At 42.5% G+C, this 26,072-nt stretch overlaps 1 protein-coding gene across 2 annotated transcripts in view; it reads left to right on the plus strand.

Annotated features, from left to right (window-relative positions):
• FRMPD4 (FERM and PDZ domain containing 4) overlaps positions 1–26,072 on the plus strand; it is a 292,186-nt gene that overhangs the window by 167,332 nt on the left and 98,782 nt on the right. For both annotated transcript variants that reach the window (XM_056862191.1, XM_056862193.1), the window contains exon 2: positions 7,008–7,124. In XM_056862191.1, coding sequence (XP_056718169.1) covers positions 7,008–7,124 — 117 coding nt within the window. The remainder of the gene's footprint in view (positions 1–7,007; positions 7,125–26,072) is intronic.

Below are 26,072 nucleotides of genomic sequence, written 5' to 3' on the forward strand. Positions count from 1 at the left end.
TTCTGGCTTCCACACCAACACAGTTAATCCATTGTCAGGTTTATAGCAGTATAGCTTCTGCAGTGTCCCGTGCCACTTTATCATTGTGTTATGCCATTGAGGTGGTTTACCTGCTGCTCTCTAAAGCAGTTTACAGCCAGTCCTTGGTATTGCACCGCTGAGACACTGAGAAAATTCTGTTGCTTCCTAGCACTTCTATGCTCACAGCCTCTGGATGTTGACTTTGAATGCCCAGACTGGCATCTGACAACCTTGGAAGCAGATGAAGTAAATGCCGGACAGGTGCTTAACCTGCCTTAGTATAAATGGCTTTCCAACATAAAAGATTCCCAGAATTTATGAGAATGACAGAACTTTGATTTAAGCAGTTGCGTATGTATGTGCAGTTTCCAGTAAATCTTGAAGCATAGTCTTCTTTTCCCTAGTAATAACCTTCAGAATCAATATTACTTTCTATGAGAGTTGAGGTCACACTGCAGTGTGGGAGGGTCTTTGGCATAACCAGCATTTGACATGAACAGGTGGGCAGTGACGCAGCTCCATTCCTTCAGCGTGGCTCAGGTAGCACACCTCCCTGTAATGGTCTGCACCCTTAGCATTCTCATGAAAGGTTGTTTTTTTTTAAGTTGCAAAGATTTAAGAAATTGCAGACCTTGAACAAAAATGTTCTAGCTGTGAACTTTAGTTCAAGTGGATAGAATTGGTAAGTTTCTATTGTGGCAGAGTTATAATGACCAACTTTCTAGTCAAGAAATGCTCTGCTTTCCCTTCAGCTTTATGATGGAAGTTAGCAGTAGGGATCAATCTTTTGCTCTTCAATCTTGCACACAGGAGATCTCTAACCTCTGGGAGGGGAGAAACAATGTCAGTTGAAATGTGAGGAGCTCTCAAATTTCCTACTTTGCACCCTGCTGTGTATGATGCTGGCTTGAACTTTTGCAAATGTTGTCCTGCTGTTTGTTGTACTTCGTTTGCAAAATGAACTGTGTGTCCCATGTGAAAGTCATCTGTGTCTGTAGGTAATGAAAAAAATAGTATTCTAGCCCCTTGGTGCAAAGCAAGAAAAGTAAAAGGAGGAGCAGGGAGCATTTGAAAAGATACACTCACTTGCATGTTTACTTCTGTTTCACATTCTTGTTCAAAAAGCACACAAGCATGACTACAAATATAGAAGATACTAATAAAATAATGCAAACACTCATTAGTCAATCAGAACTAATAAAATAGCACTAGGTAGCTTGAGCAGCTTAGGGGAAGCTTAGTCCTAGATGGAAAGTTCTCCTAGGCAAAAGGCAGCACAAAGCATATTTGACCCTGTGTCATGTTGTCTTCATCCTGTGTTTATAAAATCTTCTGTTCCAGCTCTGTCCAAAAACACCTGTCATCATACTTTTTTACCAGTATGTGTAAAACCAAAACCTTTTTTTGTGAAAAACATGACTATCACCTTGGTACTTCTGAGCCACCTCTGAAGACTACATCTGAATTTAAAAAATAATTTGGGGATCTATAATCTTGAAGGGGGTGGAAGATAAATTTGCTTCCCGCGCAGCAGGCTGAATAGATGACAAAAAGAAGGCTTATATCTATGAGCCTGTGGCATGCTTTTTTAAATATAAAGTCACCAACACAGAAGGAACAAACAGCATTTCTCCTCCAACCAAGCAAAAACTCATGCAGGTGGTCCACTGAATGATAAGAACATAAGAAAAACCATGCTGGATCATCAGACCAAGGCCCATCAAGTCCAGCAGTGGCCAACCAGGTGCCTCTATGAAGCTCACAAGCAAGATGACTGCAGCAGCATCCTGCGTGTGTTCCACAGCACCTAATATAATAAGCATGCTCCTCTGATACAGTAGATAATAGGTATGCATCATGACTAGTATTCATTTTGACTAGTAGCCATGGATAGCCCTCTCCTCCATGAACATGTCCACTCCCCACTTAAAGCCTTCCAAGTTGGCAGCCATCACCACATCCTGGGGCAGGGAGTTACACAATTTAACTATGTGTTGTGTGAAGAAATACTCCTTTTATCTGTTTTGAATCTCTCACCCTCCAGCTTCAGCAGATGACCCCATGTTCTGGTATTATGAGAGAGGGAGAAAGCGTCTCCCTGTCCACTCCCTGTCCATGTATCATTTTATAGACCTCTATCATATCTCCCCTTAACCGCCTTCTTTCTAAGCTGAACAGCCCTAAGCATTTTAACCGCTCCTCATAGGCTCCCCCTGATCATTTTGGTTGCTCTTTTCTGCATGGAAGTGGTCCACTGAATCTGTCACAGTTCAGTCACAAATATGCTGATTGGGATGAAGGGAGAGGAGACTGAGAATTTTATTGTGCATTCTTGCCACCTTGTCCCTTCACGTTCTATTTTACTTTGCCCAAGGTCTGCTGTTAAGGGAAAGACACTGTATGTACTCAAGAAGTTAAGTATGCAGATATCAATGTAGCCTGGTGTCTGGCAAGAGGGCTTAAAATTGCTGGCACTATTTCCCCTGAGTAATGTAATGTTGCTGGATGAGTGCACCACTGCAGAAAAGCATTTTCCTGTGCATATTCTATGCACTAGTCACACTCAATCACCTGACGTTTTGGCTTTCATACTGTTTGCTGGTTGTAAGTCTTTTCTAGGGAAACTTCCATGTTCTTTCTTTGTGGGACTACCCAGGAGAAATATGGCTCCTACTGATCCTAATTCTTTCAGTTGCCATTCTTTACAATAGACTTATTTATGCTGCTTTTGATTACATAGTAGTGCATGACTGCAGCTAACTGTACACCAGCAACTGAAACGCTGGTACATTAGCTTCTTTATACAATTGATGCCTTGTTTCTGCCTTAATTCTAGGCTTTTGCAAGGTTCTGTTGTTTCAAAAGACGGGACATCACAAGGTAACAAGGTTCTTTTCGAGGTTGTGACATGGCTGGAGTTTGCATACTGGTATTTTTTGTTCAAACAAAACCAGCAGAGAATTGTTGTCATTTATCAGTGAGTGCACATTATTTATTTATTTAAGGTATTTCTGTGCCACTTCAGAGTTTGGGAGAATATGTCTGAGAATAGATATTATTTTTATTATTTATTAAATTGATATCCTGTCCCTCCCCAACCAAAGCTGGGCTCGGGGCGGCTTACATCAATAGAATCACAACTATATACAAGTCAATTTAAGAACCCAACAATACCTATGAATTACCATTAAAATCCAATAAAATCTAATGTGTGGTGACACCATTAAATCTGGTACCTAGAGTTTTTTTTTAAATGAGAGGTCACATGAACACATGAAGCTGCCTTATACTGAATCTGACCCATGGTCCATCAAAGTCAGTATTGTCTACTCAGACTGGCAGCGGCTCTCCAGGGTCTCAGGTAGAGGTCTTTCACTTCACCTACTTGCCTGGTCCCTTTAACTGGAGATGCTGGGGATTGAACCTGGGACCTTCTGCATGCCAAGCAGATGCTCTACCACTGAGCCATGGCCCCTCCCCAAGGATAAATCATTTACATCTGGAAGAAATGCAGGTAATTTACATCACATATGTATTTGCAAGAAGGTAACAGATGCATTGGTAACTTACCTGGATTCCTTTGTTCTCCAGTACGAGGATTAGCTATTCATTTCTCAAAATAGTTTTTTTAAAAAATCAAAACACATTCACTGCTCAACTGCTTGCCACTTATGGCATCTTCCTCTCCTCCTTCCCAATGCCTGAAAAATCAGGACTATTGATTTTTGAGAAGTGAAAGCCGAATAGTAAATCTGTAGTGACATTGTCTGATAACTAGATTTCATCTTGCATGATCTGTGGGACCCAGCTTCCCTAGTGACAATAATGGTAAAGTACTATTTGTAACAGAAGTTCCTTTAAGAACAATCCCTTTGGGCTAGAAACAGGATTTTATTTATTTTTATTTCATTTATATCTCATCTTTCTTCCACCATGGAACTCTAGATGGCTCGTACCCGGTGGTCTGCCATCCCTCTGCTGCCAGACCCGTACCTGTATAGCTTCAGCAATATTGTTGTTTGTGGGGCCCTTTATCATATGGGTTGCATGTTGGTTTGTTTGTTTAATTCATTTCTACACCACCTTTCTCCCCAATGGGGACCCAGAGCGGATTACATTGTTCTCCTCTCCTTCATTTTATCCTCACAACACCCCTGTGAGGCAGGTTAAGTTGAGAGTGTGTGAGTGACCCAAGGTCACCTAGTGAGTTGCCATGGCATGAGTGGGAATTCACACCTGAGTCTCCCAGATACTAGTCTGACACTCTTAATCACCACACCACACTGGGGTAAACATTAAATGTCTGTAGCGCACATTCTTCCTTGCTTGAAACATGGAGCTAGAAACATGGCATAAGGGAGAAATGGAAGTACATGGTTTGTGTGAGTAGGAGGGAAGAGACTGACACAGTGGTTTGATTAACAGCTGTTGGAACCACCAGGTACTAGCTGGAGATCTCCTGCTATTACAACTGATCTCCAGCCAATAGAGATCAGTTCACCTGGAGAAAATGGCCACTTTGGCAATTGGACTCTATGGCATTGAAGTCCCTCCCCAAACCCCGCCCTCCTCAGGCTTTCCCCCAAAATCCTCCCGCCAGTAGTGAAGAGGGACTTGGCGACCCTGTGTTGGAAGCTGGCATTTCCTGTCGGGATTATTTTGCATTTCCCTGAAGACAGCTGGTGGCTGGCTTCTGTTCTGAAACCTTTTATTGTATCATTTGCTTACATATAGCATAATAAAGATAAAAGATAACTACTCCATCATGAAACATTGTTCTCAGTTGGCAACTTTATGTACATATAACATGCATTTAATTTCAGAACTAAAAAGAGCAGTGTGTTGGATTCTCTTTGCGTACGTTGCATCCTTTGTTCAACAACCTGTAGATGTGGCCTGTGTCATAACACTGGCTGGCGACTCTGTATTTAGACCTGGATAGCCCAGGCTAGCCCAGTATCATCAGATCTCGGAAGCTAAGCGGAGTCAGCCCTGGATATTATTTGGATGGGAGACCACCAAGGAAGTCAAGAGTCACAATGCGGAGGCAGTCAATGGCAAACGACCTCTGGACGTCTCTTGCCTTGAAAACCCTAGTGAGTCGCCATACATGAGCTGTGACTTGATGGCAAAAAAAAAAAAGTTAATCAGAGGACAACAGATTTGAGCTGTGCCGCGAACTGAAAGTAAGGATATGACACAATAGTTTTATACCAGGCATTCTGGGCCTGTACTTGTGGCAATGCTGTCAAGTTCATAAATCTCAAGAGCATGGGTAGTTTGTTTTGTGGGAAAAGGTGAAGCTGGACGAGGATAAGGGAACTGCAGGGATCTCCAGCCTACTGCATTGCCTGTACACATATCTCCGCAGGGTGCAAATTGGCCTCTCTTGAGCCGCTACAAACGGACAGTGGGCCCTGGACTGAGTTGTGCCCTGTCAACTTAATGTAGTTTGTAAATGTGTGTTGATCAACCTGAAGTATTACATCAATCACATTACTCCTCTCGTTGTTTAATTTTAAGGTATTAGAGCAGGGATGTCAAACTCATTTTTTACGAGGGCCAGATATGACATAAATGTCACTTTGTCAAGCTGGGTCATGCGTACTATCAAATTTAATGCCAGATACCAGAGATACAAACTTTACAGAAGACACAGGCAAAGCCAATGAGTGATATTATTTTTTACTTTATTTTTTTACTTAAAATACAAACATGCTTCACACAATAACACTATTACAGTATATTCTTTTATTTAACAGCCTTTGATAGTTAACACATCAGGACTGGGATTGGGGGGTGGCTGCCTTGACTGGCGAGCTTGCAGCGGGCTCCGCAGCCCAGATCGGGACTGGGGTATGGCTGCCTCGGCTGGCTCACAAGCTGCATGAGAGCTCTCAGGGGCCCTGGGCCCTTATGTTTGACACTCCTGTATTAGAAGACTGTAAAGATTGACATATAATGCAAAACTTGGTTATACACGTTTTACAGCTTCCTAACGGACCACTGTGGTCTTCAGAGATTGCTTTTAAAGCTGATTATAACATAATCCTGCTCCTGTTTATACCCAGCATGGGAAAATCCAAAGTAAATGCCTGTAAGGAACTAATAATTAAGGATGCGGAGAATAAAGATAAATAATGTTAGTGTTTAAATAATTTGTTTCAGTTTTAAAAAACTGATTTGCGAAAAAATATCCAATTCAGCTCAGTAAATTATTACTTTTTGTTTGTTTTTATTCACAGTAAGAACATCTGAATGAAACTGCAATTTTGTCACATATTTTAGTATTAAAAGGATAAATACCATTGACATCTTTTGTGGAATTCTGCTTTTACGGTGTATGAGCATTGAGCTAAAGTGTTGGATTAACGCTTCCTTTTATTTTGCAAATTTTACAAATGATGTATGAATGCACATTAAGTCATCTTATTCCATATACCATATGACTTAATGTGCATTCATACATCATGATAAACTATGGTTTATAAACTGGGATATGATCAACCCTGCAGTTAATTGTGACTCAGGTGGTTCAACAAGCTAGGAGTTTGTTGGTTGGCATCAAACTGGGATTTCAAACCAAGGTTTGTAGCTGGTTTGCTAATCACAGTTTGCATTAAGGTTTGTCGTGATATTTGAATTCATAAAATGCAGGTTGTTGAGTAATGCCATAGTGCCGTCCTTCATGGCTTTCTAGCTACAGAGATGACAATATAGGGAGAATGCCTCCTGTGCTGGGCAGTGAGAGACATGAAAAAGTAGCCATATAAATTGGTTTCTTATGTCCTGCAGATAAACTTTAATTAGACATAATGTCTTGAAACTAGAAAGATGCTGTGTAGGATGACAGACCCTTCATATTCTAAAGTGTGTTACGACTACTTTTTTTTTTTTAACAGAACACATCCTTTAGTTGATACACATAATTTATTGAACTGAATTGAAAGACTTACTGCACACTCAAAAAATTTTCTTTGTTTTAGTCACAGGACCAAGTCTTCAGGCTGGCCTCTTCCTTCAGGAACCTGGAGCTTGAACCAGGGATCTTCCTATGGATGGGAGATGACGGCAAACAGAGATGGGAGAGACTACTTCATCAAGTGAGTAAATGAGCTGTATACATAGATGATATTTAGATCCAAGCAAGCATCACGAACTTGTGGTGGTTTAAAATATTTCACTCAAGAGGTGATAACCTTTTGGGCCCCAAGGGAGCATATACATTTAAATTTGTTGAACCTTTCATCCAAAAGTCAGAATTCAAATTTATTGAGATCACCAATAATAATTAAAGTAATATTGCAGAATAACGGTACTATTCTAAGAACACTTTCCAGGTATAAGCCCCATTGAATAGACCTGCTTTGGATTGCTCTCTAAATTGTACTAATCTTAGAACCAGTTTTTCCCCTTTTCTGGTATCTTGTCTCATATAACAAATGCATTTACATACTACTAGTATTTGTCTTAACACAACATTAATAGGCTGAAAACATTATCACTGTGAAAATATTTTTTAAGCATTTGCTGACTACCCCTGCCCCTGGGACAAGAAACTCCGTTTTAGAAAGGGGGAGTCTAGATTTATCTGCTTAGATTTAGGTTTTATTGAAAACACTGGGGCTTGTTCACCAATAATGGGTGTGATCTGGCTAAAGTTAAGCATTTAAAAATCTCGTATGATTTCAGTGGGTGATTTACTCATGTGAGTTCAGTGTGATTTAGGATGGCTCATTTGATGTTACTCTATAGAATATAGATTGAGATATCTGAAAGTGAAAGCACTCTGGATTCTTGATTATAACCTGACATGGAGCCCTAAGGTATACTTACAAAGATGGTGTTATGTCTCTGAACTGGCTTATGGAAATGCGGTGTCTGGCACAATGCTAACAGCTTGTTTTTCCTATGTTGATAATGGAACAATATGAAATTTCATGAGCTCAGAATTATAGAAAATCAGTAACCCTACATTTTGACTTAGTAGTCAGTGTGATGTTTCTGTTTTTGTTGTGTTCCATGTGTAAGTGTGAGACTGAGGTCTCTACTTTTATATGACAATGAACTCATTTAAAATAGAAAAGGTAAAAATAACATTGGAATACAAAATAGTGTACCTCCCCACTGAGTTAACCAACTATCACCTACTGTTAATGCAGCAAATTGTGACTCTACCTGCCAGCAACTGTCAGGCATGAAGCCAGGCTGTGCCCTTCAAGAGGCACAGTGGTGTACCTTTGTCATAGGCTAAAAACTGCATTACAACAAGAAGCAGCTGTTTGGAGGTAGCTTGTGAGGGGCCAGAATGCAGGTTTCTAGTATAAGTGTCAGGTTGGTCTATACTCTAGTGCTTTTAGACGAGAGGTGGTAGCATCTGATGATTTCATGATTTCTCTTTATCCGTCGCTATTTCCTTCGGAGCACAAAGTGTACCAACTTTAGAAAATACAGGCTGGAGACTTGTGAGATCTGTGGGGAGGACAGAAATCCCATCCTGCCCATCCTGGCTGCCACTTCTCTCTCTCTCTTACCAGCCCATTCTCACTTCCTAGCCTGGTCACCACTTTCTTTTCCATCTCCCGTCCCTCCCTTCAACACTTTCTGACACCTCTTCCTCTGTTGTCAGCCCAGCCATCTCTTTGTCCCTAATCTTCCTGCAGCCCAGATCCCCACTCAATTCAGGGGCAGGAGGAAGGCATGGCTGGAGCAGGAAGAGTGTGCTGGGCGCTTTCCCCTCCTTCTTCCTGACGTTTCTCTCCCCCCCCCCCCCCGGCTGCTTTTCTTCTTCTCACCCTTCCACAGCCTATACCTACCATCTTTCCTTCCCCACCACTGCCGTGCTTGCTTACCTGTCTGTACTGCTGTTGCCTCATCACCCACAGTGATGCCCTACAACCTACCTGGCTTGCTCACCAGCACCACCACTGGCTCACTTGCCCTGCCTGCCACTTATACTTGTCACTTATTTCTGTTGTTGCTAAGCAACTCAAGGGGGTGGAAGAGATCTCACGACATAGCACCACAAGATCTCATTTGGCCCAATGCTTTTGTGGGGTTAGGGGGTGTTTCAAAGTCTCCTGACCTTATTTTTCATTTTTGGGTTTTTCTACAACCCCCCCCCCAATTCTGCACATGGCTCCAAGGTACAAATGTTTTGTTCCACACTCTGGAGCTATTGTTCAGAATTAGATATATTACTTCCATTATATAGAATAATAAAATCAAGGAAAGGTTCATTGTAGTCCCAGTGGTGTACCCATAATGAATTGTTTTCCCATTAATATCACTCCTTCTGCCACAAAAAATCCAACCAGGGCAAACAGATCTGTGTCTGGAAATGTAGCTGGTCCTGTTTCAGCAGGTTTTTCTTGTGTAAATAGCCTCTTTTGAATCCAGTCCACTTGACTTAAAAAAAAAAAAAAACACTAGCCAAAGTCCTGTCAAGTCTGTCAGCTGGTGTAAAGGAGCAGAGCTCCATTCTTTTCCTACAGTGACATACCTTCCCCCCATACACAGTCCCTGTATGCATTAAAGAATCTATGCTAAAAGGACTCAGATCTCCATTTCTACTATATTGTGTCTGATGAAGGGAGCTTTGACTCTCGAAAGCTTATACCCTGAACCTGTCGTTGGTCTCTATGGTGTTGTGTGTGTGTGTAAAGTGCCTTCAAGTCGCAGCCGACTTATGGCGACTCCTTTTGGGGGTTTTCATGGCAAGAGACTAACAGAGGTAGTTTGCCAGTGCCTTCCTCTGCATAGCAACCCTGGTCTTCCTTGGTGGTCTCCCATCCAAATACTAACCGGGGCTGACCCTGCTTAGCTTCTGAGATCTGACGAGATCAGGCTAGCCTTTGCCATCCAGTTTAGGGCCTCTATGGTGTTACTGGACTCAAATCTAACTGTTCTACGGCAGAGCAACATGGCTACCCTCTTAAGCAATGCCTTTTGAATGTCTCATTCTTTTTGGGCATCCAATACTCCTCAATTTTTTTTCATTATTACACTGAACTTCATGCGTTCTCCTGCAAGCCAGAAATTTCTGTAATCTCCCGTGCTTCTTTTCCTACCACATGCAGCAATATGGATGATTTTACTTTACCAGGTTTTATTTCAGTCCCTGTGGCAACTAGATACAGTTCAAATCTTTGTCTAAACTTTCAGCAATTTCCTGCAGTATTGCCAGGCATCTGCAGGCTGGATAGTGGTCACAAAAACCCCATAGCTACCTTCTGCTGTTGGTTTGCCACCAGGCCTCAGATCCTTGGGTGGAGCTCTTCTCATTTACAATAGTCAGCGGCTCTCCTACTCCTGCTTCAAAAGCTTTCCAATTCTTACTCCAAGTAATAAGTTAGGGCTCAATCATAACAGGGACACACCAAAGTCAAAGTAAATGTAATCATTGATTACAAAAAAAAAAAAAAACCCCACAGTATTCTCCTAGCTTCCCTGAATGCTCTCTGAGTCCTGTTTTCTGCATCTTCTCCCTTCTAGCCAGCAGGGATCCTCTGTAAACTCCCATCTTCTATGTCCCTATATGTCTCTAAATTACAATAGCCACCACAGTTCCAATGGGGGAGGGGAAGTGTCCTCACCTTTTCCCCAGTAGCCTTTGTCTCCTCTTCTGCAGACCTGATGTGAGCGGCACCTTCAGTAGAAATGTCAAGGCACCGGTTGCTCCGTCTTTCCACTGCAGGGGCTGCTCAGATTGGCCAACAAAGGCGCTCACCGGTGTGCTTTTCTGGAGCTCTGGTTCTGACTTCTCCCTGTAATGTTTGGGCCATGCAAGCTGGCTCGCTTGGCTGCATATGGCCCTTGGGCCATATGTTATGCAACCATGCATTATAGCAAGACTAAAAATGAAATCTTATCGCTTCATAAAGATAAACAGATGTATTTTGACAAGAGCTTGTGTGAACTAGAGCCCACTTAGAGGACACACTTCATGAATTGTCTATGAAAGTTTAGGACACAATGACTCTTTTAATCCTTAAGGAGCTGGATGTACACAATTTGTGATAAATACTGACAGTTATGAATTTGAAATTTGGGTTAAATTTGCTAATCCTAACCTGATCGGCATAATGATGTGTGTGTGAAACCTTCTGTGTTCAATACGGGATCCTCACAAGCACAGTAGACTACATTCAGGCTAATGCTGCTCTCTGAATCACAACAACATTTCAATGGGTATTAATTATCTGTGGTAGAATGGGTGATCATTCTTGCTTAAGATGGTATGTTGCTTCTGCCTTGTACTCCATTAAGTATCTTAAAGAAGTAAGGCGCTAACCCAAGCTTTGTTTGAATCATTTGTGTTTTGCTTTCCTTTATTGCAATGTTTTTTTAAAAAAAATTGCAAGTGCAACTTTTATAACTGTTCTCCTGAAGCTCCAAGAGAGACAAACATTAGATAGGCTTATTAATGATGTGTCTGCTCTGCTCCCTAACAGCTAATAATGTCTGCAGTGTTCACTGCTGAAGCTCACAAACATATTCATCAGTTTATTCTTCAAATTCAATGTGTGGCTGTTTCTTCCCGGTCACCCCGCTGACTGCTTTGGGGCTTTGCTTTGATGATGTATGTATTTTATGACCGTCAGAGGTCACCTTGCTACAGAGGTTCCCCACGCATTTCCGTGCATTTTGCTCATGTTATCTGGATTCATGTTTAGCCAGAATTCAGAAAATGTAAAGAAACTGCGCAGAAACACATGGGGAGAGTGAGGCGACCTCTGACTGTCGGAAAATGCATGCATAATCAAAGCAAAGCCCTGGAGTAGTCAGCAGGGTGACTGCGAGAAAACAGCAATGCGTGTTGTCTCTCATATTCTGTGGCTATTTGCATCTCTTCCTTTCTATTCTATTATGTATTATATATATAATTTATATTACATATTATATTATTTATTATCATATATTATATTATCATTAGGGCTGTTGGAAAAAAATTCGGTGAAATTCAGGTTCGGGTTTATTGGCCATACCCCCTCCCCCCAGAAAACCCAAATGCTGAATTTCCTATACTGGTAAAGGTAGGAATTCGGCTTTAAATTCAGGTTTCCTGAAACATTCATCCATTTAAACCCTATGGGGGCTTTTCGCGGCTTTCTGCGACTCCTGGGGGGCATTTTTGCAGGTAGAGGTCCCAAATTTTCAGGGTAGCTAGAAGGGACTCTCCTTACAAGAACCCCCACGTTTGTTAAAGATTGAGTCAGGGGATCCGGAGTTTTGGGGATGAACTTTCCCACCATTTAAAGCCCGGCTTCTCCATTGAGATACATTGCAAAGATCACACTAAAGAATCTGAATACAGCCACTTAGCCAGTGCTTTTCAATGGAGGATGGGTGCGACCCCTTCCGGACCCCATAACTTTGGACCCCCTGACCCAATCTTTACAAAACATGGGGGTTCTTGCAAGGAGAGTCCCTTCTAGCTACCCTGAAAATTTGGGACCTCTACCTGCAAAAATGCCCCCTGGGAGTTGCTGAAAGACGTTCCCGAAGAAGCCAGATTTTTATCCGGTTTTTTCAGGAATGGCAAATTTGGCTTTGCCAACTTCCCAGATTTTGTGGACTTGGTAAACCCGAATCCGAATTTTACCGAATTTGCATTTTTCCGGTATTTTTCCGGTTCAGTTTCAACAGCCCTAATTATAATATGTTATATTATATTGCATTTGTGAGGAACCGTCCCCTCGGACCCCGCCTCTTAGCCCTGCGGCCTGGCCGGCTTGACTTGGGGAGGGCTTCCTTTGGCCTCAGAATGGGCTTCTTGAGAGGATGTCCTTCCCTCTCTTCAGCCCACGGTCAGTCCCTGCTCCTCTGAGCCACCAGCTCCATGGCAGACCTGCACCGCTTCCTCCCTGGCCTTCCACCCCCTCCCAGTCATATAGCCAGCCAGGCTCCCAGCGGTTCCGCCCCTTTCCCGTCTGCCCCTTCTGACTGACAGGGGCTCCACCAATCGCTGGCAGCTCCGTCCGCCCGCCCTCCCCCTCAGGAGGGCTGCAGCCCCGACCCAGCTGATCGGCGGCTTGTGCTCCGCCGCTCCCGCTTGCGCCTTCTCGCCCCTCCGGCTCTTCCCCACCCGGCTCCTCCTCCGCCGGTGGCTCCCGCGTTGCCCCGTTGCCCGGCCCCAGCCTTCCCGGCCAGGCTGGCAGTTCTCCCGGGGCTTCCGCGGGCCGCGGAACGTTGGCCCCGCCCCCTCGCTCCGGGCCGCCTTCGCCTCCTCCTGCCCGGTAAGCGCGCCGCTGGGCAGTCCCGCGACCGGGGCTAGCCTGGGCGCGGGACAGCATTGTATTGTATCAAGCCAGAGCTTTGTTGTATATGCACATAATATATAGTAAGAGAGAAAAGGGCTAGGTTTGCACCTAGGTTTGTGCAAGCAGAACTGCACTAAGTCCATTTATGTTTCTGCTTGCACATGCAAGCCTTTAAATGCAAAATTCCATTTTTGTTGTTGAAGAGACTACTGTTAAGCTCCATGTGCTGAGAATAAGGGTGCTCTGCTTGTTTGTATACTAAGAGGAGCAGCAAGATGCAGTCTTCATCCCATGTGTGCAATTCAGAGGGTCCCTGTGGCTGCATGGGGATTAATGATGGGTCCCAAATCTGGAAATGTTAAAGACTGCTGTGTTAGAAGAGCTACTGTGTGCTGAACAGATGCTGTCCTATATGGTATTTGATGTGAATGTGAAACTTCCTTAGCAAGTCAAGAAGCTGATATGAATGTGGTGTTCAGTACTTTTTAAAAAGAATTAATTATATTTTCAATGTGCTCTTTGGAGGTTGCAAAAGTGGATTTTGCTATTTTGATCATTATTGTACAGATGAATCAAAAGTAATCCTTAATTTACAGGCCACAAAGGACACTTTTAGGGGATGTCTGTTTTGGCAGGACAATGCAATTGCCTGCTATAAAAAGTAAAACATTCCTTGTTGTGACATTACATAATGCTAATGTCACATTTGGTAGAACTTTAGGGATATGTTAATATCTCTAAACAAGCTTCCTGTATTAAAAATGCCTTCTGTCCCTCTGTAATTCTACCTGTTTCCTTGCAGCTCCAAATGCAAACATCTGTATCAGCTGCTGAACTCTGCCTGCTTTCATTGTGGTACTAAAAAGGCTCTCCTACGCCCACTCTATGCCCTGACCTGGATGGCCCAGGCTAGCCTGATCTCGTCAGATCTCAGAAGCTAAGCAGGGTCAGCCCTGGGATGGGAGACCACCAAGGAATACCAGGGTTGCTGGGCAGAGGAAGGCACTGGCAAACCACCTCTGTTAGTCTCTTGCCATGAAAACCCCAAAAAGGGGTCGCCATAAGTCGGCTGCGACTTGACGGCACTTTACACACACACACACGCCCACTCTATAACGTTGTCTGCTTTCTCATGCCTGAAGGTGGCAAGGAAGGATGCCCTGAGTGAGGGGTACAATCTCTGATCATTTCACCCAAATTGGATGGAAAGAAAGAAGCAATACTTAAAAAATGTGATTTCCACTGTAATGTTTAGAAAATGAAAACCAATTTATGTAAAAAAGAAAAGAAAAGGAATGCAACAACAATGAGTTTGTTATTTCCACTGATGCCCCTTTCCACTGCAGGCCCTCTTAATGTTGTTCCTCAGGGTCTCTGTCCTCCAGGAGCCAAATTTTGTGAAGATCAGTGGGATGCAGTGGGAGGGGGAGGCAGGGAAGTTCCATTCCACTAATGGAAAAATACGTCTGGATCCAACCCGTTGAATGACATTTTGAAATGTAAAAAGAAACTATAATGGAAAAAAAATATTCATAGCTATGATCAAATGGTAAATCACAGCATGATGCATATGCATTGGTGAATATAGCTTGAGAATGGGTATAGAGAATGGGAAGATTTACTCACTATATATTAGAAAAATAGTGACGCAGTTTGCCAAACGTGAATATAGGGGATCCAGTTGAAGAGAGATGGTTATGTAAAGCTACAAGTATACACGTTCTGTGCTGGGAAATTCTAGCTGCCTCAGATTTTTTTTTTAATGAGGGGGGGTTATGAGCTGAAGTGAACTAGGTTTGACATTTGATATACTGAATAAAATGATGCGGCCTGTGCTAAGGCCTCACTAAGGTTAATGCTGTACTTCTTCACTGAGTAATGATTGAGTCACTGGCAGAGTCAGAATGAGCAAAAAAATTGTACTCTGACTACCTTGTGCACCAGTTAAGAATCACTTAAGCATTTGGAGGGCCTTTCATGAAGCAGGGCTGTGCTGGTAGCATTCCTGTAGATTTGGGTGGTTTTGCTATTATTTTCTTTACTAGCTCATTTGTAAGAAAAGGAGCTCTAGATTTATGTAGCCGGCACAGACAACAAGTTCTATTCATGAAAACAAGCTCCCAGTGAAATTAAAAGCACCGCTGGAATGCTAATCTCAGGTGTGTCATTGCTAGACTGTACAGCTAGCTATTATTTGGGTTTCACAATCTCTGTTGAGACTTATAAATTGTTGTGCATGATGGATCCCTTATTTTCTGTAAAAGGTCAGAAATATATGACACTTGACAGGCTTTTCGAAGTGCAACTTAAAATGTTTTATTTGTCTCTTTTGGGGGGATTTAAAAATCAGGTTAGCAAAGCTTCATAACAGGATTGTGGTTTGTAACGGAATAACAGAATTGAGAAACTTCAGTTGGCTATTTTCAAGTGACATATTGTAATTCCAAATGTATCAAGTTGGTTCACATACAAGTGTTTAAACTTCTGTTTTCTACTGAGAGCAATTTCTCTTACCGGTTACTGGTTTGTTATTTCTTTTACACTGATTCTTTAGTTGGAGGAGTTAGGAACGTTAACATACTTCCCCAGTTTCTCTTTTAAATGGCCTGGGACCGCTCCTTTCAACAGAGCTATCTCCCATTAAAATCTTAGGAATCAGTCTATCAACCTTAGAGCTATTCCTCGATAACTGGTTATGGATCCTTCTTGATCCAAAACCCAAATGCTTTCCTTTTCACTCTAGAGGAGAATCCTCCACCGGACAGCTTGCAGCTCACACCACTGTCTCCAAGCTCTGTCTGTTACTCTCCACCTGCCATTCTTAGAATTCTACTCAAACTCTCTTTCAATCATAGGATTCTTTGACTGGGACAACTCCACAGAAAGCAGTTGTCCAACACAGTTCCATTTTTCGTTTTTTGATATCAAGCTTATCTTGATTCATGTTTTTCAAGTTCTGTGTTCCTATTAGGGTTGTGCACATCGATATAACCGAACCGAAAATAAACCCAAAATTAGCTGTTTCAGTAATTTTTGGGTTTCACCAAAACCTGGAGATATGCCCGGAGCCGAATAGGTGATTCCTGAAATATTCAGCTTTTGCGGGTTTGGCTATTTGTCTTTGCTCAAGTGCACAGCTTTGTGCTTTATTCCATTTTCCTATCTTTTTTTATTTACTGGTTTTGTTACGGCCCCATAGTTGGGACCCTTTTGAGGTTGGAGTCGTGTAATCAGAGCCAACTTGGTCTGCCCAACCAGGTGGTGGGCTGATCTGCACTTTAAAAGATGGGGCTCACCCATATCGATATAACCGAACCAAAAATAAACCCGAAATTAGCTGTTTCAGTAATTTTTGGGTTTCACCAAAACCTGGAGATATGCCCGGAGCCGTATAGGCGATTCCCGAAATATTCAGCTTTTGGGGGTTCGGCTATTTGTCTTTGCTCAAGTGCACAGCTTTGTGCTTTATTCCATTTTTCTATCTTTTTTTATTTACTGGTTTTGTTACGGCCCCATAGTTGGGACCCTTTTGAGGTTGGAGTCGTGTAATCAGAGCCAACTTGGTCTGACCAACCAGGTGGTGGGCTGATCTGCACTTTAAAAGATGGGGCTCACCCAGTCCTGTCCGGAAGGATATACCATCCAACTAAAAAATGCCAGCTTCTTCAGCTGCTCATTGGGCTTTTGAAGAAGACTTCTAACCTCTCGCAGATGAGCAATCTCCTTCACAAGAGCTGCCTTGGTCATGATTTCAGCTGGCTCCAATACCAACACCCCCACCCCTGAAAACCTTCTCTGAAACTGAAGGTCGCCCCAAATATAGGCTTCATTTCCCCACGCCGTGACCATCTCTTGAAATCAGATGTTTGATGACAACAATTAAAGACTGTTCACAGGATATCATTTGCCACCAACAGAAATGTTTTCCTGTTTTCTGTGCCTTATTTTTTCTTGCAATTAAGCCTTTTTCCTCAGTTTGGATCCAATTTGCATGGGCATCATGCTATGCGCCCCAGATACAAAGGGAGCTTCCAGACTTTGAGGCATTAGCCTGCCAGTCGGCTCTTTCCACCAGTCCTCAGCAATGCTGAACTTCTGAACATGAAAACCGATGGACAGCTCGGCTCACAAATGCCTGGAGGATGGGGCCAACCCCTTTGTGGTCCCATAAATTTGGACCCCCTGTCTCAAACTTCACCAAATGTCAGTGTCCATCTAAGAAGAGTCCCTTGCAGCCATGCTGCAAATATGGGGACTCTATCCCCAAAAATGCCCCCACAGGAGCTTTGAAAAAAAATCCCTATAGATTATAATGGGCTCAAGCTTTCCGGTAAACCCGGATATAAAGCTGAAATACAAATTTACTGATATGGGTATTCGGCTTATTCCAGGTTTACTAAAAAAAATCAGGCCCAATAATCCCGAACTTCACTGATTTTTTTATTTTTTTCACGACCCTAGTTCCTGTTATATGCATCAAACAGCTTTGGACTTTCCTTTCGCATCAATTCACGTCAACCACTGAATGTCCTTTCAGCTTTAGTCCAGTTTCATCATTAAGAATAGCGCTACTTGTTCTTGTCTTCCACTCTTCCGCAGTAGCTAATTGAGTGCCATCTGACCTGGGCATTCCATCTTCCAGAATGATAACTTTTTTCATTTTGGATTGTCTTATCATAGGGTGTTTGAGGTAAGGGTTGATCAGAAGAGATTTACTATTGCCTTCTTCTGTGCAGTACTAACCATGGTTAGCTGAAGTGGCACTGCCATTGTCCACAAAAGATCCTCCACCAGTGTTACCTTCTACTGCTGCCCAATAGCTACCCTTCAAGGATTCCTCCACCCACATCACCACATCACCCTTCAGGGATTCCTCCACCCACATCACCATTGGAACTGTCTGTTCTCTTCTGCTGATGCATCTTCATCTGGTGTCTCAGCTGTGACCATCCTGTTTTGAGTGACTCTTCTAGAAGTTTTGACAGAGTCTAGGCCCCTTGCGGTATTGCTGTAACCATGTTAAGGTGTGCATCCAAATACCTTATTCAATCATATTTAGAATACCTTCTTCAATCATATTTAGAGTGGCTTACAAAAATGACAATAGACAGCTTTTCAACTGTTATTTTACCATAGTCACAGAAATTAAACATGTAAAGTAAGAAACCAGCTGAAGAGGATAGTTCAGATTTTCTCAGGACTCTGGCATCAGCTTGAACTGAACTATTTCATAGAAAATGAAAGGGATTGAAGTGTTTTGGCCATATCTTTGCACATCAGAGTACTTTTTTTCCTGACAAAGGAAGTAATTATCTTGAATTACAAAGGGGAACAAGGCAAACAGATACATAAACATGTTTCCTTAGAGGGTTTAATCAGTTTCCCATAATTAAAACTCAGACCGTTTGGCTATAAATAGCATGCACTGTTACTATTGACTGCACCTTAGCATGAGAGACAGAAAAGAACAGGAATGTTTGTGCTCTCTCCTTTTTGCTTAGATATATTTTATTCTTCATGTGTGCATTTTATAACGCAGGCTCTGAGTCTCTACATTATTTCAGTTCCCCATGGGTACCTTTTAATGTAGAAAAATAGCACTGGTTACAGCCCTATGCCCTGTGTGGTATACTGAAATCTATTACCTTCACTATGGTTATGCACATCTGTAAATGCAGCATTGCATCTGTCAGAGTGCGGTATGTATAATAACATTTGGGTCACTGAAGGCTGATTTAAACAACAGTCCTCATGGAGTCCACCAAGAAGTGCTTACCTGCATAAATTTTCCATGCATTTGGTATAACATTCAAATCTTTCTCATCTGCATGTCAGCTCAAATTACACTTGGGCCATTCATCTGTGCCTTAGAAGTACTGTTTGTTTGGAGGCTAGCAGCTAAGGCCTTTTAAGTTACGATGGCAGCATGGAAAGCCCCCCTTCCCCACTGGCTTCCCCTCAAATGGCCCCAGGGAGAGTAATTCTGACTCTCCAAATGTGCCTTATGATTAAATTTGGATCCAAATCCTGAATCAGACCAATTTATGGTGAGTAGCTGGGAACTGGGGCAAGAGCAGGATAAGTGATCACCGCTGATGCTCTATAATATAGAAGACTAAGGTCATTTATGCATGGGTACTTTCACTCACGTTTGCCCCCAGTCTGTCTCGGTCGTTCCTTGGAGGTATGCATGAGTTTTCCATCCATTAGAGATGACCTTGCTGCCAGCCCTCACAAATCCTCGGACTTCCCGTTCCTCTGTTGACCCGATTCTTCCCTCACCCCTGACCTCAGCCTGGGTGAAATCCCCATGCATAAGGCAAAGTGTGGGCCATGCAAGCTTGGTTTCTTTTACAGCCAATTACAAAGCAGCGTGTAGAGAGGCGGGGATTCAAATGCTTCCAGCTTCCTTGGAGCTCTTTCTGAAGAAAGGCTTTTTAAAACCGAGGCTTGGATTCCCCCCCCCCTTTTCAGATTGCTCTGTTTTTTGTTCTTAAAATGCTTTTTTATGCAGCAATTGGTTTTTTTGTGGGGGGGAGGGAATTTTCTCTCACAGTAAGCTCTACAAAGTAAGCCAATTACAAAGCATCATTTAAAGGGGCGGGGACTTGATTTGAGCTTGGAGACTGCTGGTGCATACATTCCCAACAGGAAAGCTCCCAGCGAGCAACGGACCTCAGGTAAAACTCCCATGCATAAGTTAACCAGCCTGGCATAACTCAGCAACTGCAGCATATAAATAGTGCATTGAATATGGAAGTGACACTCTTGGGGGGGAAATGGTTAAACGGCCCTTTTGAGAGGTCTCTGCTAATGCAGAAAACAGGGCTGCTACAAATATAATGTGTAGTTAGAATAATCTGTACTGATGGGTTGCATTTTTCAGTGCAAAAAATTGGCAGGGTTGCAAGGCTCCTTGTTAAAAGAAAACAACCACCCACACTAAAGCAATTATTGCTTTTTTAAACTAAAGGTATTGTGCAGTAATTCTTTACAAACAAAGAACATTTAGAATGGCTACAATAAACTGTATAGATTAATATGCTGTAGTGATATCACAGTTTGAATTCACCTTCGTTTTCCTACAGCATCATCTACCATTAACATTCTGCCTTATACTCATTCAGAAATGTAAGTAATATTAAACAGCCCTACCAAGGCAGGTCAATATTTTACCAAAGGTAAAAGTTATAGGTTATTGGCAATTTACATTTGAACAGATGGATTTGTAAAATAACATCTCTCAAGTCGTTGCACGCTCTGAAAAATTGCTTTGGCATCAGACTCACTATAAATAGTAGTTGTTAAACGCAGTCTGTTACAATATGATGGATGACAGCTCTGCCAAAAAGCCATTTTGCTACCACTGGAAAGCAGCGGCAGAAAATGTAGTTTCTCATTTATTTATGGGAATAAATGGTCACAAAAACAATTTTCTTTCAAGAATCTTCCCCCTCTCACACTCTTATTAAAGTGAAACTACCAAAATGGTCTATAAATACATGGGCAAAAGGTTCAGTGCATCAGCAGTATTTTATTGGCATTTTTGAGGTTTACACAATTGCACAAATAAGTATTGTGATAGCAAGTCACCAAACTTCATCCAGGTTTGCATACTTTCATCTTCTTCTGCCTGTACATTATGACCGTGCTTGCCACTGCTCAGCTTCCTTCTTGGTTGAACCTTATCTTTGAGTAGTTGTGATCAGCGGAGCTTGGGCCCATTCTCATTAGTGGCCTCCGCAATGTGAAAATTCATAAGCGCCATCTTCTGTAATTAATGCAAAGCCATTCTGTTCAGGCAGTCATTAGACAGCTAAAAGGGCTGCCTTGAGGGCAAATTACTCTGTTCCATAATCTTAATGTTGGTTTAATGATTTATTACCCTGCCGGTCATGCTCTTCTAAGCCACCTGGAACTGCTGTGGTAGGTGGGAAAGGCAGCATATTAACGATTTTAATGAAATAAAATTGGACCCTGTGCAATGGAACCCTACACAGTTTAACATGACATAACCATTGTGAATAGATTATGTGCTCTTTTGTGGTCTGTTAAGCATACCTACCCAGGCTGCGTCTGCTGTGGCAGGCATCCTTACCATACTGTCCTATTCATGTTACTGGCACAGACAAAACTGGTAGCTTCTATATGTAATAGAAAGTCAGACGCCAAGGAAGAGGAGTGTTTAGTGGAGCAGCTTTAGGAACTGTATTAATTCCATTGTGGAACTGAGGCCAATTTCTAGTCTCAGTGTTAACTTTTGTGATTATTGGATGTACTCCCTTGAAAAGTTCAAAGACATCCTGACAGGAGTCCATCTGGGCTTTTAAAACCCATGTATGACAACTCTTTTTGTTTTAAATTATTTTTCTCCCTCACCAACCACCATTATAATTCCTGAGGCTTATGGCTTGACTCTTCTTATTTTTCTGTCCCACACTGAAGATAGTTTGGGGAATCCACCCAAAAATCACCCCACTTTCTTTATAAAAGTCAGAAATACAGCACAAGAGAGGCTTATTGAAATAAAAACTCAAAACTGTTCTGTCTCTTGGGGAAATGGAAAAAATAGGTTTACAGGGACTTTTCAAGAAACCAATATTGACTATATTCTAATTATACTGAATTTTTTTTTACGTTGCATTGTTTAACAATTAGATTGTTTCGGTTTGTTAGGACAGCCTGAGTAGAATTGCATTAAGAATTCTTGGTAAATATTACCAATGCCATCTTGTTGGTTTTGAAGATTCTTCTGAATCACATGATTTATTCTGTAAATAAATAACTCTGGAAAATCTGTCATTAAAAACTCACCACTCTGCATTAGATGTATTAAGATCATTCTTGTATTTAGGATTTACAATGGGAATTCTTTCTTTTTAATTGTGATCAGTGACAGTGAGGGTGGGTGCCGCTGCTTTAGTTTGAGCCACCTGTGTGCTTAGTGGAATTCAGTATTCAGAAGGATTAAACCAACTCTAGAGGCACCCGTTGTTCAGCTATAACTTGTTTGCTCATTTATATACAGAAGAGTGGAGAAGAATAGCTAATTTTGCTGCAGAGATTTTACCTGCTATGAATCGCAACTACGCCTTCCCTTTGCAACTTGGAGAGCCTGATCAAAACATTCCTGCACACCCTTTATACTGGCAGAAAGGATTAATTGTTCTTCCTTCTGCTTCATTCCTCACCTTTTCCCTCCAACCTGCGGCAGTAAAAAAGAAGATACGAACATGTGCAACTTCGCATCAGGACTTAGCAAGTCAATTAAGTGCTTCCAGCATGGCTGCCACAGTTCGTGTTATACTTGAAAAACTAGCAGGTGGAAGTAGCCTGGAGGAGTGAGGAGGAAGGAGCCCAATAAGCCAAAGGTGCCTAAAACGCCTGGGAGCACAATCCAAGTGTGTGTGCTAGTTCATTGCATTCTACAAATTTAACTTACGAGGAATTTAAAAAAAATTCATATTTGGCTGTGTCTGAAGTAGACAACTTCTAATTTGATAGGCATCCTACTTGTGCTAGAAATCACATCTATTCTCATAAGAATTTAACATAAAAAAAGCCTGCTGGATCACCTAATCCAGCATCCTGTTTCACACAGTGGCTGAGTGGTGGCCCTGGAAGGCTATCGAACAAGGCATAGAGGCTTAGGCCTCCCTGACTCTGCCTCCTAGTACTAGTTTGCTGCCTCTCCATGTGGAGGTTCCCTTTAGTCATCATGGCCACTACCTCCATGACTCGATCCCACAACTCCTCAGACTTCCCCTCCTCTCCTTGGCTTCCAAGCTGTAAGCAGCCCGGAGGATGGGATGTCAGTGCATGTGTGGGGTTTCAGCTCACTGGAGGGGAGCCCTAGCACTCCTGTTTCTGTTCTTACTGTAGACTTCCACCAACCAGACCCTCATGTGTATTTCCAAATTCCCCCAGTGTTCTGATTCTAAGTGGGGTTCCTGTGTATGTGTGTACAGGATAACTAATCTCTTTCCTCCCAGCACCAGATAACTCCTACCAGCATGGTGTAGTGGTTAAGAGAGGCGGACTCTAATCTGGAGAACCTGGTTTGATTCCCCACTCATCCACATGCAGCCTGCTGAGTGACTTTGGGCTAGTCACAGTTCTCTCAGAACTCTCTCAGCCTCACCTACCTCATAACATGCTTGTTGTGAGGAGAGAAGGGAAGGTGATTGTAAGCCGCTTTGAGATTCCTTTAAGTAGAGAAAAACGGGGTATAAAAACCAACTCTTCTTCTTCTGCTTCTGCTGCTGCTGCTGCTCTCCTGGAAAGTTACGACTTTGTTGGATCAGGGGAATGCTGTGGACATAGTTATCTTTTGATAAGGATCCACATGATATTCTTGTTGAAGTTGGTAAAATGTGGTTTGTATCCTATTACCTTTAGGTGGATCTGTAATTGGTTTACAGATCGCACCCAAAGTGTGTGTGTTAATGGTTCCTCGTCTTCTTGGAGAGGAGTGACAGGTGGAGTGTCTCAGGGATCTGTCTTGGGCCCTGTGTTGTTCAACCTTTATAAATGGCTTGGATGAAAGAATAGAGGGGATGCTCATTAAATTTGTAGATGATACTAAATTGGGAGGGGTAGCAAGTACAGTAGAAGCCAGAATCAAGATTCAGGATGATCTTGACAGGCAGAAAAATAAAAGTGTGAATTAAAAAAAAGAAGGTAAAATCCAGATTTGTGTATATTAGAGCCAAACATTTTTGACATTTCTGAATGTACCTGAATTCTCATACTAGTATTGGGGGGGGGGGGCTCTGAAAAAATTCTGCTTCATTATGGCCTATGGGGAAGCATTCCAGGGGTCTGAGGGGGGCTGTTTTTTTAAGGTATAGGCACCAAATTTGCAACATAGTTGCAGGTGCCTCTCCTTAGAAGAACCCCAAATTTCATGAAGACTGAGTCAGGGGTCTCAATTTTATGGGCCTCCAAATAGGGGGCCCCATTCATCCCCCATTGTTTTCAATCTTGGGACTTCCTTTTTTCCTCCAGGGAAAAGGCAAAGAGGCATTAGCACTTTCAATGCCACCCCAAGAACCAACCCAAGGCCAGTAGAACCAAATGAGAACCCAGCAATACAGCAGAACCCCAAGCCAATGTGGCAAAGCCTAACAGAACCAATGTCAAACCAGAGAATCACAGCAAAAATAATAATCAAGGGGGGACTTTTGCTAGCCCAGACAAACCAAATGAAATGTGGAGGTGCCCATCAGAACCCCAGCCTACTCAAGCAGTGCAAGCCCAACAGAACTATAGTCAAAACACGGAATGTCAGCATTTTGGGGGTGGGTGGGTTTTTTCCCTTTTCACAACCAAGTACAATCCCTAGAAGCCCAGCACAGCAGTCTTAAGCGCAGGGGTGCATTTTTGCAAGCTCAGCACAAGTCTTAGCAATGTGCAGATGCCCATCAGAACCCAGGCCCACTCAAGCAGGGCAAGAAGAGCAGAAACCACTATACCACACCAGAGAAACTCTGGAGTAGAAACTGAAGGAGGGTGGGTAGGGAACTTGCATAACCAGGATCAAGCCCAAGAGAGCCATTGTCAAAATGGAGGATCTCTGCAGAACTAACTGAAAGGGGGGGATCCTTTCAAGCCTTGCAGAACTTATTGCGATGTGCAGAAGCCCTGAACAACTCAGGCATGGTCTGGCAATTAAAGAGGGAGGACCCCCCTCCTTTTTTCAGATTGTAACCGGCCATCCCAATAAAATCCCCTGGCTTTTTCAGTTCAAGATTGCCAGCTACCATTGGTTTCTTCTGTTTTTTGGGGGCGGGGGGAGAAAGAATGTCTAAAAATACCAGGTTTTTGTTTTTTTTTGGCTATTTTTTTCAGGTCGACTTTACTGAATGCACACCCCTACTGGAAAACTGGACTAAAAATAACAAAATGAATTTCAGCCGAGATAAATGTAAAGTCTCTGCATTTAGGTAGGAAAAAATCAAATACATACTTATAGGATGTGGGGGGGGGGGACTTGCCTTGGTAGTAGTACAAGCAAAAAATGGTCTTAGGGGTCTTAGTAGTTCATACACTGGATATGAGTCAGCAGTGTGATGCAGTAGCTAAAAAGGCAAATGTTATTCTGGGCTACATCAACAGAAGTATAGTATCCAGATCATGCAAAGTAATGGTATCACTATTCTTTACTCTGATTAGGCTTAACTTGGAGTACTGTGTTCAGTTTTGAGCATCACAGTTTAAGAAGGATGTTGATGAGCTGAAACGTGTCTTGAGGAGGGCAACAAAGATGGTGAGGGGTTTGGAGACCATCTCCTATAAGGAAAGGTTGTAGTAGCTGGGTCTGTTTATCCTGGAGAGACGACAGTTGAGAGGTGATATGATAGCCATCTTCAAGTATTTGAAGGGCTGTCACATAGGTGATTGAGTTGAAGTTGTTTTCTGTTGCCCCAGAACAATGGGTTGAAATTAAATCAAAAGAGTTTTTCAGCTAAACATTAGGAAGACCTTTCTGAGAGAATGGTTCCTCAGTGGAGCAGGCTTTCTTGGGATGTGGTGTGCTCTCCTTCTGTGGAGGTTTTAAAGCTAGATGGCTAGATGGCCATCTGATAACAATGCCAATTCTATGAATTTAGGCAGAACATGAGAGGGAAGGCAGGAAGGTATAAGCTAGTACTCGGCTTCTGTGGCCCTTACTAATATGCCGAGGTTAATGCTGATTGCCACTTTGGGGTAAAGAAGGAATTTTCCTCCAATCCAGATTGGCCCAGGGATCCTGGAGGTTTTTTGTGTCTTCTGGTCATAGAGCAGGGA

The sequence above is a fragment of the Euleptes europaea genome, chromosome 16 (assembly GCF_029931775.1).
Source record: "Euleptes europaea isolate rEulEur1 chromosome 16, rEulEur1.hap1, whole genome shotgun sequence".
Lineage (NCBI taxonomy): Eukaryota > Metazoa > Chordata > Lepidosauria > Squamata > Sphaerodactylidae > Euleptes > Euleptes europaea.